Below are 17,576 nucleotides of genomic sequence, written 5' to 3'. Positions count from 1 at the left end.
CATTATGTCATATTAAGATCCCTTTCAGGCTTTTGGAGACAAGGGCGACTAATATTTCTATTTTATAAGTAAGGAAACTAAAGTCTAATGATAGCAGCTAGTTGTAGTGATTTGAATGTACTCTTCCATAACCACAAGTGTTTGTGATTAAGCCTACTGCTTAGTCCCAAACTGGGTGAGCCTCTGGGACGTGGAACATTTCTGGAAGGAGTATGCTATTAGAGTTAGAATTTAATGTTTATTAGTCCAGCCCTACTGGGTCTTGAGAGTTAACTCACTCTACGACTACTTCCTTCCTGCTGCTGTGGCATGATGTGACAATCTTGATGCCTTCTCTACCATACTTTCCCCGCAATAATGAAGCTTTTCCTTGAAACTATAAACTGAAATAAACCCTTCCCTACCATAAGCTGCTTGTGATTGAGTGTTCTGTCCCAGCAATAATAAGGTAACTGCTATACTAGTAAATAGTAGAATGAAAATGTCCTGCTCCCAAAGCCTTTGCTCATTCAGTGTTTTCCTGACTCATACAGGGTTATTGGATTGTGAAGTCAGGTTTGTTCTAGAGACATTTTAAATTTCCCCACTAAAATAAAGAGAGCTCTGAATTGTGAAACTTACAAATCTTCCACATGTATTGTTTCTACTCCTAAAGAGTAAAAATAGAGCATAAGAAGTCCCAGGGGTATAACTGTAGAGAAACATGACCATCTTTGGAAAATGCTAATGTGTATTCTGAGAGAAATGGGCAAAGATACTTTATACAGAATACAAAAATAGCTAAAGAGAAGACAGAGGCTAGAGTTAAGCAATAGTTTGTGCAGCCTTTAGAACAGCTGGTTCTTGTTATAATTCTTCCCTAACTTGTAATCTGAAAAGAAAAATCCACATTTTCTCTATGAAATGCATTTTTACTAAAGAAATAGTCTTCATACAAAAATGATCACTGCCTTGAAAACAAATATTTTATTCTTAAAACAATAAATATCCTTAATTATCTGAGGACATTAAGCAAAGTATTATAAATGTAATTCAAAAAATGTATTCCATTTTTCCAATGAAGTTATGCACAGAATGATAATGACACAAGTATATTATACAAGGTCCCAAGGGCTCCTTAATTCCAGCATTTATAAACACAAAGGTCCTGAAGTGAAGAGGTCAGACAGAGGAAAGCTTGGCCTGCCAATCTACAAATGGAAGTCATGGAATAGTCTAAAAGACCATCAATAAAGGCCTTCTATAACATAAGCTTTTATCCTACTAACAAAGGCTTTATGTAGGCAAATGATCTCATGATCAATTTCAGCCTTATCAGGTTTTTTTTTGTTCCCATTTCCCAATAAGCCTAAATCTGCTATAGAATCATGAATATGTGGGGAGCTAGCAAGTAAAAGACAGTTCTTTTCTTACAAATGTCTGGAAGTACTTAATCCTGCATGGTGACTGCTAGACAAATGGAGACTGCCTTTGCATGTGTTCATCCTGGAAGTAAAGCAATAAGATGACCTCGGAATGTCTCTTGGCAGAAAGCAGGGACTTTCTCAGTCTCCCATATGCGACTCATAATTCCCCACCAAAGTATCAGCAGTTTCTCAGTCCTAAACAACTTCTCAGCAATAAATACTTTTGTGACCTGAGAGTAAGCTAGGAGCTCTAGGATGCATATATCCAAATGATTAAAGTCGGGACAACAGAGGGTGATGGGAGGGAATTACGATCAAAGTACATTATGTACATATATAAAATGTGTCAATAAAAAGTTATAAAAATATAAATACATAGGAAAAATGAAAAAAAAAATCTTGAGAAACAGTCATTCTTTGTTTGGGCAGGCTCTGAAACCTTACTACTTTGCCAAAATGGCCTTTATTTTCTAAAGGAATGACAGAAGAAATTGTTGATGTTGTGTAGAACACAATGTCCCTGGAATTGTGTCCTAAAATAAAGTCCCTTAAAGAAGCCATATCTTTAATCTAGCAATATTTATAATAATGTGAGGCTATTAACAGGACATGAGAGTTTATGGATCCAATAAACTAATGGGATAAATCAAGTTTATAGTAGCCAAGTAGTATTTACTGATTGGCACAATGAAGAGTTTCACCTCCCTATACCTTTATGTTTTAGTTAAGCAAAGGGAAGTGAGTGTTATTACAATATCCTAAGTCATTGGGAAAGCTGCCAAATATCTTTGTTTAATCAACTTTAAAATAAACAGATAGGTTTTGTATTAAATTAAGAATAAGCCTTTTCAACCTGTATGAATTCATTGGGACCTGCCTAACCTCATGGTGTTGTGACAAAGCCTATAACAGAAACCTTTACCACAGTTCATAATAATGCATAAAATAAAGAAACTTTGAGTTATGTAGGGCAGCAAAACCTGGGGAGAACCAAAATCCATCAATATGTAAAGATAAGATAACCAACTGCCTAGACAACCCACCTCTAGAACATTTGCCAGGGCCTAGGAGACTTCACAGAGGAAGTGGCAATTTAAACATGAGTTCTGTTCTCACTGCGAGCCTGACAACCTGCTCCAGGGAGATGGCAGTAGTCACTGAGGACACTCAAAACACATCAAAGCAAAAATTCAGAGGTTGCAGAAAACTCAACAGTAAAGCAGACTTATAACATAACCCCCAAGGCTCAGGGAGTAAAAAGATTGTAAGAGCCACAGGGTGGGAAGGAGTATCCTGAGGCATTGTCCCCCACCCCCAGAGAATGAATAGAATATTCATAACCCTAACAATCCCACTGAAGAGGGCCCTCACTGGAATGGGGGTGGACAGGGATGAGAGTAAAGATGGTACCAACATGTGCTGTTTATACACTTAGTATGGTCATAACTAATTAAGAAAGAAACTGGCATAAAAATAAATAAATAATCCAATTAAATAGGATGGTACTATTATGCTGTTTTAAAAGTAAACAATAAGGCTGGAGAGATGGCTTGGTGGTTAAGTGCCTGCCTGTGAAGCCTAAGGACCCTGGTTCAAGGCTTGATTCCCCAGGACCCACATTAGCCAGATGCACAAGGGGGTGCACATGTCTGGAGTTCATTTGCAGTGGCTGGAAGCCCTGGCATGCCCATTCTCTGTCTCTCTGTATCTGCCTTTTCCTCTATCTGTCACTCTCAAATAAATAAATAAAATTTTTTTTAAAAAATGGCTGGAGAGATGGCTTAGCAGTTAAGCCTTTGCCCGTGAAGCCTAAGGATCCCGGTTTGAGGCTTGATTCCCCAGAACCCACGTTAGCCAGATGCACAAGGGGGCACAAGCGTCTGGAGCTCATTTGCAGTGGCTGAAGGCCCTGGTGTTCCCATTCTCTCTCTCTCTCTTTCCCTCTCTCTCTCTCTCTCTCTCTCTCCCTGTCTCTCTCTCTCTCTCCCTGTCTCTCTCTCTCCCTGTCTCTCTCTCTCTCTCCCTGTCTCTCTCTCTCTCTCTCTCTCTCTCTCTCTCTCTCTCTATATATATATATATATATATATATATATATATATACACACATATCTGCCTCATTCTCTCTCTGTCTGTTGCTCTCAAATAAAGTAACAATTTTAAATAAATAAATAAATAAATAAAAGTAAGCAACATAATTTAATTCCTCTTTCTGAATGGAAACATCCACCAAGTTCACTTCAAACATAAATAACTTTTTTTAACCTAGAAAAAGCTTTTATGTTCTACATGGAAACATCTCTTTCTTTCCCTTTCCGTTTTGGTGCTAGGAATCAAGACCAAGAACTCATGAATTTTTTTCTTTTTTATGCCCTACCACTAAACTACCCACACCAAGACCTGCATTTCCCTTTAATACTCACATTAAAGTTCCTTCCTATCATTTTATTTACTAAAATGTGATTTATACCCCCCTTCACCAAAATCTACATGGTCCTTTTTCTCTAAGGTCATCAAAGAGTAATTTATTGACAGATCTAAAAGCATGTGTCAATCCCATTAGCACTTGATTGCATCTGATGCACCCTATTGGATTGTGCTGGTTTTCCTAAATCTTTCTCTAGTTCTCAAAGACTCTCCTTCCTTCTTGGATCCAACTGAATCCTTAGCCTCTTCCTTTTTCTCTCTCCACCCATTTCCCACCATTGTTCACCATCTGGTTTTGTTATTATATTTGCATAGTGTTATGGTTTGCATTTTTATGTCTCTGTTGCTTCTGTTTATGAGTATGAAATTGTTATCTATAACTTCTTACACAGCTTCAAGGGCTTAGCAGCACATTTTTGCATGTTTGCTCAAGAACTGGCATTTTTTTTTTTCATCATATTCTCAGCTTATCTAAAGATGTGCACAGCAACCGGTTAACACAGTTGGGGATCTGATTTGTACAGTCCCATTGTCAGAAAAAAAAAATATATATATATATATACTTAGGTAAAAATTATACTCTAGCATCAGGAATGAAGGGATTTAAATGGATGATTATGTTACTATACCCCCAAGATTCTAGTTATATACAGAAATTTAAAACAAAGCAATTAAGATAGAAACAACACAAGTTCTTCTGGAAGCTCTTGGTTAATTTAAGATTCCTGGCAGAGCAGCTATTACAACCTTTTCATCTTTCATAAATGTCATTAACTCAGAAGAAAAACATGGAATCGGTAAAAAAAAAAAAAGATGAAAACTCTAAGAGGGTTACAGCTGTCTAAAAGCCTTATTAGCATATCATTCACATGCCCATTTTTAAGTTAGAATTCGGTAGCTTTTGGTATGTTCCCAGCACACATTCATCATTATATTTAATTTTAAAGCATCTTCATCAGCCGAAGAAGAAACCCTTACTCATTTATAGTCACTTTCCATTCTTCCTCATTGCATTTTGAAGGATGGCCAAACTATTTTCCAAAGTTACTCTCCTATTTTCATTCCCCTCCAGCAATGTTTGTTTCTATTATCTCTGTCCTATTCAACACTCATTACTGTCGTTTTTACAATGTCCATTTTGGATGGTGTAGGGTTTTATCTTTAATTGAGACAGTGATTTGTTATGTAGGTAAGGTATTATCAAACTGATGATTTCCCTGTCTCTTCTATGCTATGATTACAAATACATACCAAGAGACTCAGACTCAGTTATTTTCAATTAAAAAATTATAAATTATGAAAATTTTATTTTAATGGACATTAGAAATACCTTCCTGTCTGTCTAATGGTATGGTAATTCTACTTCTAAAATCCAAAGGAAAGCTCTCTAGCCCAGGCTAGAGGATAGAATAAAGTACAGTAATGAAGAATGGAAGTAGATACCCCCTGAAGCTGACCTCCATCAGTGGTTAAAGTAGCAACAGAAATCTGAGTTCACCAAGTCCAATGCTAAGTTTTTTGACCACAGCGGACTACTGGTCATAGATGCATATGAACTTGACAGTCTCCATGTCAGTTTCACCACAGAAGGAAAAATAGCCACTTCTAAAGCAGCTGAATTTTTCTGCTGGATCATGCTGAATTACTGGTGGGCAGAGGGAATAAAAAGAGAGCTTAAAATAGATAAAGTATGAAATGCTTTAAAAGTCCATGTCTTATCCTGAAATTTTAGTCCATTTTTGATAAGTAGGATTTTCTAGCACAGATATTTTGATTTGGTTTTTGGGAAAGCATTTCTGCTAAAATCTATATAGACATTTTCTTTATGCTTAGCAGTACTTGATATAAATATATCTTTGTGCTATGCAGCATTATTAATTGTTAACATTGCTGGACATAGTACTGCCCACCTGTAATCCCAACACTTGGGAGGTTGAGGCCAGAGGACCATGAGATTGAACCCATCCTACACTGCATAGTAAAACCCTGTTTGGGGGAGGGAGGTTGTTGATGTGCTGCTGACTCTGTTAATCCTTGCTTTAACAGTTGTTTCCTTGATGAATTGAGCTTTTTATGTATGGCAGCTTTCCTTCACATAACATTTTTGTAAGGATGGATGGATAGATAGATAGATAGATAGATAGATAGATAGATAGATAGATAGACAGACAGACAGACAGACAGACAGACAGATGGCTGGAAAGAAAGAGAGTGAGAAAGAGTGAGGGAGGGAGGGAGGGAGGAAAGAAAGAAAGACACATACCTAATTTTGAGTTATTTTATAAAAACAGTTTTTAATTTGGGTGAAATAAACTTTCTGCATGTTAGATTTTGTGCTCTTAACTAATTAAAGACAGCGACATTTTTACTTTTAGTCTATGCTTTTCACTATCATGTTCTTATTGATTTGTTTCTGCTCTTTATTAACTGATACTTTATACATTTTTTCAACAAAAGGAAAGAAGATGTAAAAAAAAAAAGAGAGAGAAATAAAACATTCAGGAAATATTTCCCTTACTACTTTTCTTCATGTTCTGGTTAGCCCTGGCAGGAGCCTGAGATAACATGTGGGAACATATGATGAAAGACGAGCTTTGATAATCAGAATACTTATTTTCCACCTATTACCCATGAGAAGGTATTCTTACTTATATCCCTTCTGGTCAAACAGGTTTAATGAAATCACTTGCACATCTAACTAAAACTGAACATGCATCATGGGCTCTGTGCTGTGTCTTTTGTTATCAGACAGTACAGTGAGAAAGTATTTCATAGGTCAAGAATACTATGTGCAAAGCAGACCAAGCTTGTGAGGTTGTTAACTGAATGTGTCCACATTGTGCATCCCAATGATGGGCAAATGTAGCCGTGTCCCTCAACTGGAAGAAGTTACTTCATTAATGGCTCTAGCATCATGATGCAGACAGGATAATGGTGTAGAGTTTGAGGGAGAGTGGGCCTGGAGTCATCAGACTATCGTTACAATCTTCCTAGCATGTGGGTGCCACAGAATTATGTTTAGAAATCTTTAGAATGTCATAGGTACTCAGGACTAGTACATTTGTTAATACCCCAAAAATTATGTAGATTAGCAACTGCATCCATGTCTGTGCCCCAAGTTCTACTTTCATCACTGGCTGCTAGTCAGCAAATTTGAGTCAGAGTTACTTCCTACTATTGTCAATGAAGCATAATGTTTTTCCCAGAGATATTTACCTGCTGGATAATGTTATAAACTAGGCCACTAGGTACTTTGGCAAAAATAAAATTACAACTCAGCTTTCAGTTCACTGAATATCTTCTGAGTCTGGCAAATTAAAAAAGCATTGTACAAATGAAAGGAAATGCACAAGTTTAATATATGAATACACACACATACATGCACCAAAAAAGGGTCTGTGGAGCTGGAATTGTAGCTTAGTGGTAGTATAAGGCCTCACAGCATCACAAAATAAGGGGAGTCTGTGGATGGATTGTGGTGATGGTTGTATAATGATGAGAAAGTGAGCAAGAACACTAAATTATACTGCTGAAATTGGTGGAGATGGTAAGTTTTATGCCATGTTTATTTTCTTACAGTTTTTAGAAAAATAAAACATGATCAATATATATATAATAGCCTTCCATTTATATATTTTTTTGCTACTACTTTGGCTGAGTAAGAACTTTAGACTGTGGAAACCCAATGTGAAATTATCTCTGAATATACAGGACAAAGAAAGAAGCCCCTGAGGTGAAATGGCTAACGGTGATTGGTTCTTTAAACGGTAAGGTTTTTTCTTAAAACTTTGATGGAAACCAGGATGTCATACATGCTAAGCAAGAGATCTGCTGCTGAGCTATTTACTTCTAAGCCCTAATGTGAAGCTTTATGAGTAATTCTATCATTAATAAGCATGGTAATCCACAAAAAGAAAATGAAGTCTTCTCAAAATGGGAGATGGTACAAGTTATTAAATGCTATTTTATAAGCTACCTCCACATTTCTTTATATTGGACAGTTGATAGATAAAACTGAAAACATGTAAATAATTTTAATCTATTTTTATGAAACCTAGTTATAATTGGGAAATTCTAATACATTAAAACATCTATTTGCATACCACAAATGGAAAGCAATATTAGTAACATGAAACAAGAAAGCATAAATTTAAGTAATTAAAGGAAGAAGCAACATCCCTACAAGGGATTAATACCTTCAACCTTTTGAGTTTCTTTCAGAGAAACACTGAGAGTAAAAATACTTTATTTTGAGACAAAGAAACATGTTAGCACAGAAAAGATGCTTTTAAAAGCTTAAAATTAAGTGTCCCTTATTCAAAAGAGACACTTCTAAGCCAGGCAGGGATCAAATACAAAGATACATATGGTACACATTAAAAAAAAAAAACTATAAAACGCATTGTCTATTTTCTGCATGACCTACTGGCTGAAAGTAAGCTCATCTCTTAGCAACAACAAAATGTACTTAGTATTCTAGGACACACACATTCTGAAAAGCTTTTGATTTCAGTTGTTGGCATAGAAACCTGGAGTTAATGGCTACAGACAGAACAGAAGCAATACTAAAAAAAAAAAAAATGTTTACAGGCTGTTACTATCAGGAAAATCTCTGATGTTTGAAATAAACCTTTATCTCACCACCCTCTAAATCCAAACATGTGGTACATATTTATGCCTTTAAGTTTTATTTAGAGAGGATGTGAAAGTCAGGGGGAAAGTGAGAATGCATGAATATGTCAATTTCTCTTTTAAAGCAGCATCTACAAATTTTTAATAATTAAAAACATAGTTAAACACCAGCATCTACAAAATGCCTTGTTCCAACTCTGGCTAGGTTTTCCTTTCCATACACTTCATTCTATGAGCATTATGACCTGGAAGAACTCAAAGAAAACAAAGAGAGAAATCAAGCATTCCTTATATCCTCTGTAAGACTTACCACTGAAAGAATTCACAAAAGGTTGTCACAACTCAGTGAAACACAAGCAAAAAAAAAAAGATGTAGCAGATTATTTACAAATGCAAGTAATAAATTAATTCAATAGGCATTTGGTCTAAATGCTTTTCTTACCATCCAAAGGAAAATAATTATCAGAAAGTATTTTACAGATACTTATCTGATGCCATTTACAATCCACCTTTTGGGTTAAAGACAGTAGGATTAATTTATATTAATTTGACAGGTAAGATATACTCTTTCAAATAAAACCATACCAAATTCACAACATTCAGAATGCCATGGCAGGAGAGTATTACTTCAGGTCTGTAGTCATTCTGGGATACATAGCGAAAACTTTTCTCGGAAATAAAAGAAAAAGCATCAAATTCACGATATTCAAAAACCTTGTTAATTGTAGTCTTTTCATTGCTATTTACTGAAAACAATGTACTATCTTACACTATGGAAGCCAAGGTTGCCCGAGGATGATGCAGAACATCACAAAGGCAATTTGTAGTAACTCAATTCATTTTCATGTTAGAAAAAATCCTTATTTTACCCTAGAATTAGGAAGCACAGTGAAATTGGAGATAATTTTTATTACACCATTGATTAACAATATACAAAATACTGTAAACTTCTTTCTGGTTTGACATATCACCCTCCAATTATTGTTTCATGATCATATTAAAGTACATACTATAAGCTGGGGATGTAGGTCAGTTGGTAGAGAGCTTGCCCAGCATGGACAAAGCCCTGGGTTTGGTCCCCAACACCACATAAAATTGGGTGTGGTGGTTCACACCTGTAATCCCAGCATTTGGAATGTGGGAGTAAGATAATAAAAAGTTCAAAGTCATACTCAGCTACACAGTGCGTATCGTATGTCTCCACAACTGCATAAAACCCTGACTCAAAAAAAAAAAAAAAAAGAATATCAACGACACTGAGTAACACAGCAGGTAGTTACATTGCTCTTTCAGGCTTCTAGGCCAAATGACTAAGCAAAATAGTTACCTCTTTTACATATGGGCACAGAGCAAAGGGTGTGAGATGACCTTTATTAGAGAACCATCAAAGAACTGGGACAAGCACAAACTAAAGAAGCTTCTTGGAGTACATAGTCCTTGACAGTAGAATGTGACACAGCAAGAGTCAGCATGGAAAAGTTGAGACTAGATACCAGCTCAATGTCTTACTTGCTTGTCAGAATACTTGGCCTCTAATATTGAGACCCTTTCTTTGATATAAGGCTATAATCCCTGCCTGAAAGTCTTATAAGTGTAAAGGTTAAGTGAGATAACAGAAGTGAAAATCTCAGTATAGGATCTGGAACACAGCAGGAGTGGTGCTAAACTTAAGGGATCAACTATGGTGATGAACAGAGGAAGGTAATAGCTAACAGACATCAATGATGAGAAGATAGAAGACAGAGAGATAGGTAGATAGATGATAGATTGATCAGATAGATAGATAGATAGATAGATAGATAGATAGATAGATAGATAGATAGATGATAGTTAGATAGATAGATGATAGATATCTGCTTCCCACTTGGAATGGAGGTTGAATTCCCATGAATGTTTGATTAGTACAGTGCAAAAGGTTTGGTTTCCTCTTCTCCCATTAAATGAGAATGTAAAAGGATTTAGCAATTTAATAATGATAGCCCATTCCTATAATCCCAGCACTGACATAGGTGTATCATATTAAATTCAAGGCTAGCATAGTCTACATAGTAAGTTCAGGACATCTGTGCTACAGAATAAAACACTGTCTCAACAAATTGTTTAATAAATGTTAGCCTCTATTATTCTTATTGTTGCCATTCCTTATTAGGCTAGGAAAACCCTATGTCTAAAGGGTATTTTTTTTTTATTTTCTGACTATAGCCTAGTGAAGCCAACATGCTAAAACACTTTGTATATTTTTTTGTTACCATGGAGACTGAACCAAGCACCCCATGCATCCTAGGCCAGTGCTCTGCCACTAAGATTACCTGAGCTGCCACTTGGCATAGTATTTTTTTTAATGTTTTTATTCTTCCCTTAACCCCTGAACCCATATTTCTAAAGACTGCTGGTTTGGTTTTTTCACATGTGTTACTGCCAGACATTCACAGGCATCCCATACCAAATGGCTCTCAGAGTTTGCCAACATTCCTGACATCCTGACTGAGTATCAGTGTGCATACTTCTCAAGTCTCCTTAGATCCCATTATACACCCAAAGTCCTCTAGACCCATAGTAGTTGTCTGCAGTGAATCTGGGTAGAGATGTATCTGTTGAAAACTTAAGTGGTTATTAGTGTAGAAATTCTACCATTGGAAAGAGTAAATTATCCTCACTAGTTTCAGAAAGTGGGTTACAATGTTATATCAGAAATTTGATTTCTCACTGCATATTTCCAGACTCTGGATAGCCCATGTGTGGCTTCAATAACAAAGAATGACAGTGGCAACAGCTGTTGTTTCTTAGGTGGGTATGAGCAGCTGAGTTTAAACAATCCCTTGTTTAATCAGTAGGAAAATGAACAACTAAGATATACGTTCCAAGAGGAAAAACCCAGCTCAAAGGAAATGATCACATGTTCAGTGGCATCCAAGGTAAGAAAGAATAAAAAGGAACCTTGGGACTTTAAATTGGCTCCTATGTAACTCAGCAGTGACCTGGTGCTGTGGAGATAAATAAAGATCGACCAAACTGTGCTAGTGTGTGTGTGTGTGTGTGTGTGTGTGTGTGTGTCTTAATGATATGCCATGCCTCACAAATGACTTTTGAAGAGGAATGGGAGAAGTATAGTGGGAAAAAGGGAGGAGGGCCAAACTGAGGCATGACCTTCAACAGCAATTACAGTAATTCTTAGGAATTTCTTTATTTCTTTTTTGTTAAGTCATTTGCTTCATTTGAGAGAGAGAGGCAGAGAAAGAATGAGCATGCCAGGGCCTGTAGGCACTGCAAATTAACTCCAGACATATGTGCAATAATGTGCATTTGGCTTAAGTGGGTGCTAGAGAATTGGACCTGGGTCCCAAGGCTTCACAGGCAACTGTCTTACCCACTAAGCCATCTCTGTGACCCAGGAAGTTCTTAAAAAGAACAGTAAAATGCTATTTTAAAAATCAAGAGACTATTTTTATGATTTATCTGAGGAAAGAAAACAACAAAAAGAATAATGCTAAAAGTAACCATACCATACTTGATTTTAAGCCATAGAAACAAAATAACATGTACTGGCATAAACAGAGAAGTAGATCAATGGAACAAAAGACACAGGTAGAAACCTACACAGCTAAAGACAGTTGAATTTGGATAAAGATACCAAAACATACATCACAGAAAAGACAACCTCTTCAACAAATGGTGCTAAGAAAACTGGATATCCAGATGTATAGAAGAATGAAACTAAATCCTTGTCATGCTATACAAATATTAACTCTAAATGGAAATGTCCTATCACAGTACCATGTACAATGAATATACACTGAAAATGTTTGTTTAAAAAATTAAAAAGTAAAAAAGCCAGTATATAAACAACAAACCCAATACTTGTTTAATAAAATTCTCCTGCATTTAGTTACATGGGCAAAATGTTATGCTTACCTTGACATATTGAACTAGGCGCTCACTGATGTTCACTTTATAAGTCTCTATGCCTAGCTCTTTAGACAAGCGTAAGATTCTGTTCTGGGTTGGTCCAACATAGGCTCCACCAACATCTACCCAGTTAACATGCTCATTCTGCAGAAAGAGAGAAATTGGTAAGGAGACTTTAGTTGAAACCTGGAATCAAGACATCATTTAGTCTTCTAAAAATTCTATTTATTTTGAAAATATATAAAGTTCAAGTGAAACTAGTAGTATTTTCTCCTCCCCTCAAGAACTGGGGCACAACAATGATGGTTCATTAAGCACCACCATTTATACAGTTACTGGTGAAGCTGAGTCGGCAATACAACACATGTCATACAGTAGTACCTCCTGCAGTCTATATCATTTGCAAATCATTAAGTCACTATGTGTGCTTTGCCCTGAGGTTATTGCTGGAGATTCATTAACCATAATTCCCTGATTTATTTCCACTAGATGAAATCTTAAATAGCTCACATTGATAGTATCCTGTTATTTTTAAATAGGGAAGAATGCACAACAGGAAAAATAAAATATAAAAAGATTCATGGGCTGGAGGGATTGCTTAGTGGTTAAGGCGTTTGCCTGTAAATCCAAAGGACCCGGGTTTGATTGCCCAGAACCCACGTTAGCCAGAGGTACAAGGGGGTGCACGCTTCAGGAGTTCCTTTGCAGTGGCTGGAGGCCCTGGCATGCCCATTCTCTCTCTCTCTCCCTCCCTCCCTCTTTCTCTGTCAAATAAATAAATCAATAAAAATAAAATATTTTAAAAGATTCAAATACCTACTAAGTTATTGTGTATACTCTAAGTCATAAGATAAAATTATTTTCTTCCCCCTTTAAATATATTTCTCCAAGTTCCCAGATTTTTATTAACACATTTATTTTAGTAAATAAACTGAGTATTTGTTACCTACAACTCTCATTTTTTGGAAGAACTTATAAGTGTATTTCAATTTTATTGTTTTTAATCAATTCTCATGTATTCATGTTGGTTTTTTTGGCCTTACTTGATTGATATTACTGTGTGACAATCACTATGCTTGAAAAACATGCCAAAATAACTTGAATACTAGGAGATATCTTTCTCAGAGATTTAAATTTACTTCTATCCAATACGTGGGGCACTAATAATATTAAATAACTTTATTTCTTTTTAGTATTTGAAATGATTTGAAGCTGGGTTGAAATGCAACATGTGGCCTGGTCCTCTCACAGTTCACCATTACTTCTAAAATGCAACCTAACCCAAAGTGAGGAGTTGAAAATCTCCCTCCATACATATGCACATTTTTCTGCGCTTTGGACTTCAACTTCTATAACCCTTGCCTTGCAAGACTATGGAAAGCATTGCTTGGTTTTTCCAGTAGCTTCTTTTGTTAGCAGCTTCCACCAGCACCTGAGAAAGTGTAAATCAATGCTTTTGGATGTTGGTCTAGTGACTCTATACTATCTTGATAGATCTCTGTTGATTTGAAGGCAGGGTATACATGTGCATACACACAATGCAATTTGTCTAGTATATGTACTTTGTTATAATTTACCCCATCTGTTTTATTTTTTCCAGAAGAGTACTCCTGGTGGAAAGAAAAGTCAGTACAAAGACTCTAAGTCAGTTGTGTAGCTCTTACGCTCAACAGTACAGAAGTCAGTATGTTTGAAAAAAGGGAATGAGGAAAATGAAGACTACCCAGGAACAAGTCAGGTAAAAATCTCACAGGACATTGGAATGACATAAGGTTTTGCTCTTGAGAGAGAAGAATAACCTTTCAAAGGTATGAGCAGTGGTAGGGTCTGACTTAGATTAGAAAGGTACACTTTCACCACTACTACATTACAAATTAATTATAGGGAGCCTTTGAGGACAGAGGCAGAAAAATTTCTTGACAGAATGAATGTGGGTCTGGAAGTGTTGAACAAAACCCCAAGTGTTAGCCGAGTTGCTCTGTAGGAGTCTTTATTTTATAAAATTCTTTTCAGTGTTAGCAATGGAACCCAAGGCCTTGACAGCAAATACTCTACCACTAATCCACATCCGCAGCATCCCACACTGAACTTCTGATACTCTGATATTCCTCATCAAAACATGGATAGGGGATATGGCATCCACCTAGCCACGCTTCAGCGCCAAGGATAATGCCAGGCAAGATCTGTGGGTTTCCAGGGTCAGCAGGTCCTCGAAGAACTCCAGTGGGAGGGTGCAGAGGGGCACAATAGGGAATCCACTAATTCACATGCTTTCGGGTAACCCACTAGTCCCCACAAACCCCTCAAGCACCCATCCCAGCCACTGTACCACAAAACAAGTTCTCTGCTGTGCTACCTGCATGTCTGTAGCAGATCAGGATCAAGTGACTCTCACTTTTCCTCCTGCTGACCCAGTCTTCTCTCAACCTCCTATATCTCTCTTCCCTTCTACAACCCCTACCTACCACTAGGACCCACCCCACCATGCCAACAGGCATGTGTCATCCCCTCTCCCTGCCAGACCATCAGCCACCAGGTCTGCACCACCCCTCTTCCTGCCCTGCCTCCAGGATTGCATTGACCTCTCTCCCTACCCCACCACCTGCTACTGGATTGGTGAAGTCGCCTCTCCCCACCTCTCCACCCACCTCCAGGACCATGCCATGTCCCGTTTCCTCTCCCCACCACCAGGCTTCTCGGTCTGTACCTGGGCCGTACCAGCTAATCCCACCTGAGCAGGCAGGGCCCTGTACCATCAAAAGCCTAATCTACTCAAACATACAAGGGAACAATCACTGAAGACACTTCAAGGGCAAACCATAGCTTCCTGATGAATTAAATAAGACTCCCACACTGTGATGGGCAGACCACAGCACAAAAGGAACAACAAGAAACATCAAGTGGAATGAACCCCAACAAGGTTTCACAATTTTAAAATAGAAGTCTCCAATCCAAACAAAGAAGTGACAACAGCATCAAAACCCCAAAATGAAGATATAAGATATGTGACCATGACCAATCAATTGGCAGAACTTGCAGAAAAGTAAATCAAAGTAGCAGGATACAAAATCAACACACAAAAGTCAGTAGTCTTTCTACTTGCACAGGACAAAGATACAGAGAATGAAATTAGTGACACTGTCCCATTTTCAATAGCAACAAAATAAAATACCTTGGAATAACACTAACCAAGTATGTGAAAGACCTATATAATGAAAACATAAAAACACTCATGAAAGAAATTGAGGAGGACTTGAGAAGATGGAAAGAACTCTCATGCTCCTGATAAGGTAGAATTAACATTGTAAAACTGGCAATCCTACCAAAAGCAATATACCAATTTAATGCAATACCAATAAAAATCCACATGGAATGGCAGTCTCAGATATCCAAGCATGTCCTCAGCAAAATAAATAAATAAATAAAGCTCTCTGGAGATATTACCATCTAAAGCTATATTACAAAGCCATAGTAACAAAAACAGCACGGTACTGGCATTAGAACAGGAATACAGAACAATGAAACAGAATTTAGGATCTGGACTTTAGGTCAAGTAACTACAGCTATGTGATCTTTGAGAAAGGCCCCAATGACATAGACTGGAGAAAAGACAGCTTTTGAAGAGGTCTATAAGACATATGTCTATAAGAGATATAACTGGATTAGGAAACATACCAAGCTTGTGATAGCTTTGAAAGCATTTCAGCTTTACTAATTTGATTTTGAAGAATTATGGATGGTTTACATTGGATAAAATTGGTAGGTTCTGAACTTATGGAATATCTATCTAAGTAACTATTAGGTTACAATACCAAATTTGATAGTCTTTAAAATCCAGATATTTTTTCATGTGTATGTGTTTATGTGGCATTCATATGTATGTATATTCTTATGTGAGTGTACATATGTGGAGGCTTGAGGTCAACACTGGGTGTCTTCCTCAATTGCTCTACACCTTATTTTTGAGACAGAATTTCTCTAAACCAAGAGCTTAACTGACTGAGCTAGACTAGTTAGCCTGCAAGACCAAAGGATACTAATGCCTCCACAATATAGTGATTACAGATATTTGATGTCATACCCAGGTTCCTGGGATTGAAGACAGGACCTCATGCCATCCTCTCAGTACACAGAGTTGTTTTTTTATGGCATCTTTTTTTCAAAATTATCCTAATTATACTATTTAAAGTAATTATTACTTTAAATTAATTATTAGTAATTATTGATTCACTTTCCTATCAAACACCATTTTGTCCCTTAAAGTCTTCTTTTACACTCTCCAGTCATTTGTAGCATAAATAATAAGTGCTCATTTATAAACACATCCATTTCTCATATACTGCAGAGGTATATAGTACCATACTGAACAGACACTAATAGTTCCTCTCTGATGCTGACATATATAAATGATGTAACATGACCAAGTAACCTAGGACAATAACTTAGATTGGGATAAGCATGTTGGAATCTCATTTCCTTTGTATGACTTGTTCTTTACTAAAAATTTACAGCATGACTGATGCTCCTATTTAATAAGCAAAAGGTTTAAGAGATAAGAAAAGTAGGGCTAAGGGACAACTTAATAACTATCTTTAAAATGAAGGAATATTTTTCAGAAAATGACAGAACAATCACATCTGCCAAGGGAATACAGGAAGACTATTCAGGGATTCTTTTGGGCTACCACACACAGCCTTTAATTAAATTTTTGTTTTGTTATTTGTATGTGTGTTCATATGTGTAGAGGCAAGAGGACAACCTCACCGTCTTCCAGATTTGAGGCAGGGTCTCTGTTCTGTCTTCACCTCTAATCTTTCTATAGGAGATCTGAGTTTTCAGACCCTCACTACACCTAGCTCAATATGTAGTTTTGGTACCTGTGGTGGCTTGATTCAGGTGTCCCAGATACACTTAGGTATTCTAAATACTAGGTTCCCAGCTGAAGGAGATTTGGGAATTAAAACCTCCTGGAGGCAGTATATTGTTGGGGCTGGGCTTATGGATATTATAGCCAGTTTCCCCTTACCAGTGTTTGGCACACATTCTCCTGTTCCTGATGTCCACCTAATGTTGGCCAGAAATTGATGTCTACACTGTGCTCATGCCATCATTTTCCCTGCCATGAGGGAGCTTCCCCTCAAGTGTGAAAACCAAAATAAACCTTTTTTGTTCCCACAAGCTGCTCTTGGTGGTGATTTCTACCAGAAA

General features: G+C 37.0%; 1 protein-coding gene across 1 annotated transcript in view; it reads right to left on the bottom strand.

The window, feature by feature from the left end:
* The window catches only part of LOC101594411 (amine oxidase [flavin-containing] A), a 75,631-nt gene that overhangs the window by 38,849 nt on the left and 19,206 nt on the right, over positions 1–17,576 (bottom strand). The window contains exon 3 of the mRNA XM_004665758.2: positions 12,375–12,512. Coding sequence (XP_004665815.2) covers positions 12,375–12,512 — 138 coding nt within the window. The remainder of the gene's footprint in view (positions 1–12,374; positions 12,513–17,576) is intronic.

The sequence above is a fragment of the Jaculus jaculus genome, chromosome X (genome assembly GCF_020740685.1).
Source record: "Jaculus jaculus isolate mJacJac1 chromosome X, mJacJac1.mat.Y.cur, whole genome shotgun sequence".
Lineage (NCBI taxonomy): Eukaryota > Metazoa > Chordata > Mammalia > Rodentia > Dipodidae > Jaculus > Jaculus jaculus.
This window is presented reverse-complemented; position numbering and strand designations above follow the sequence as displayed.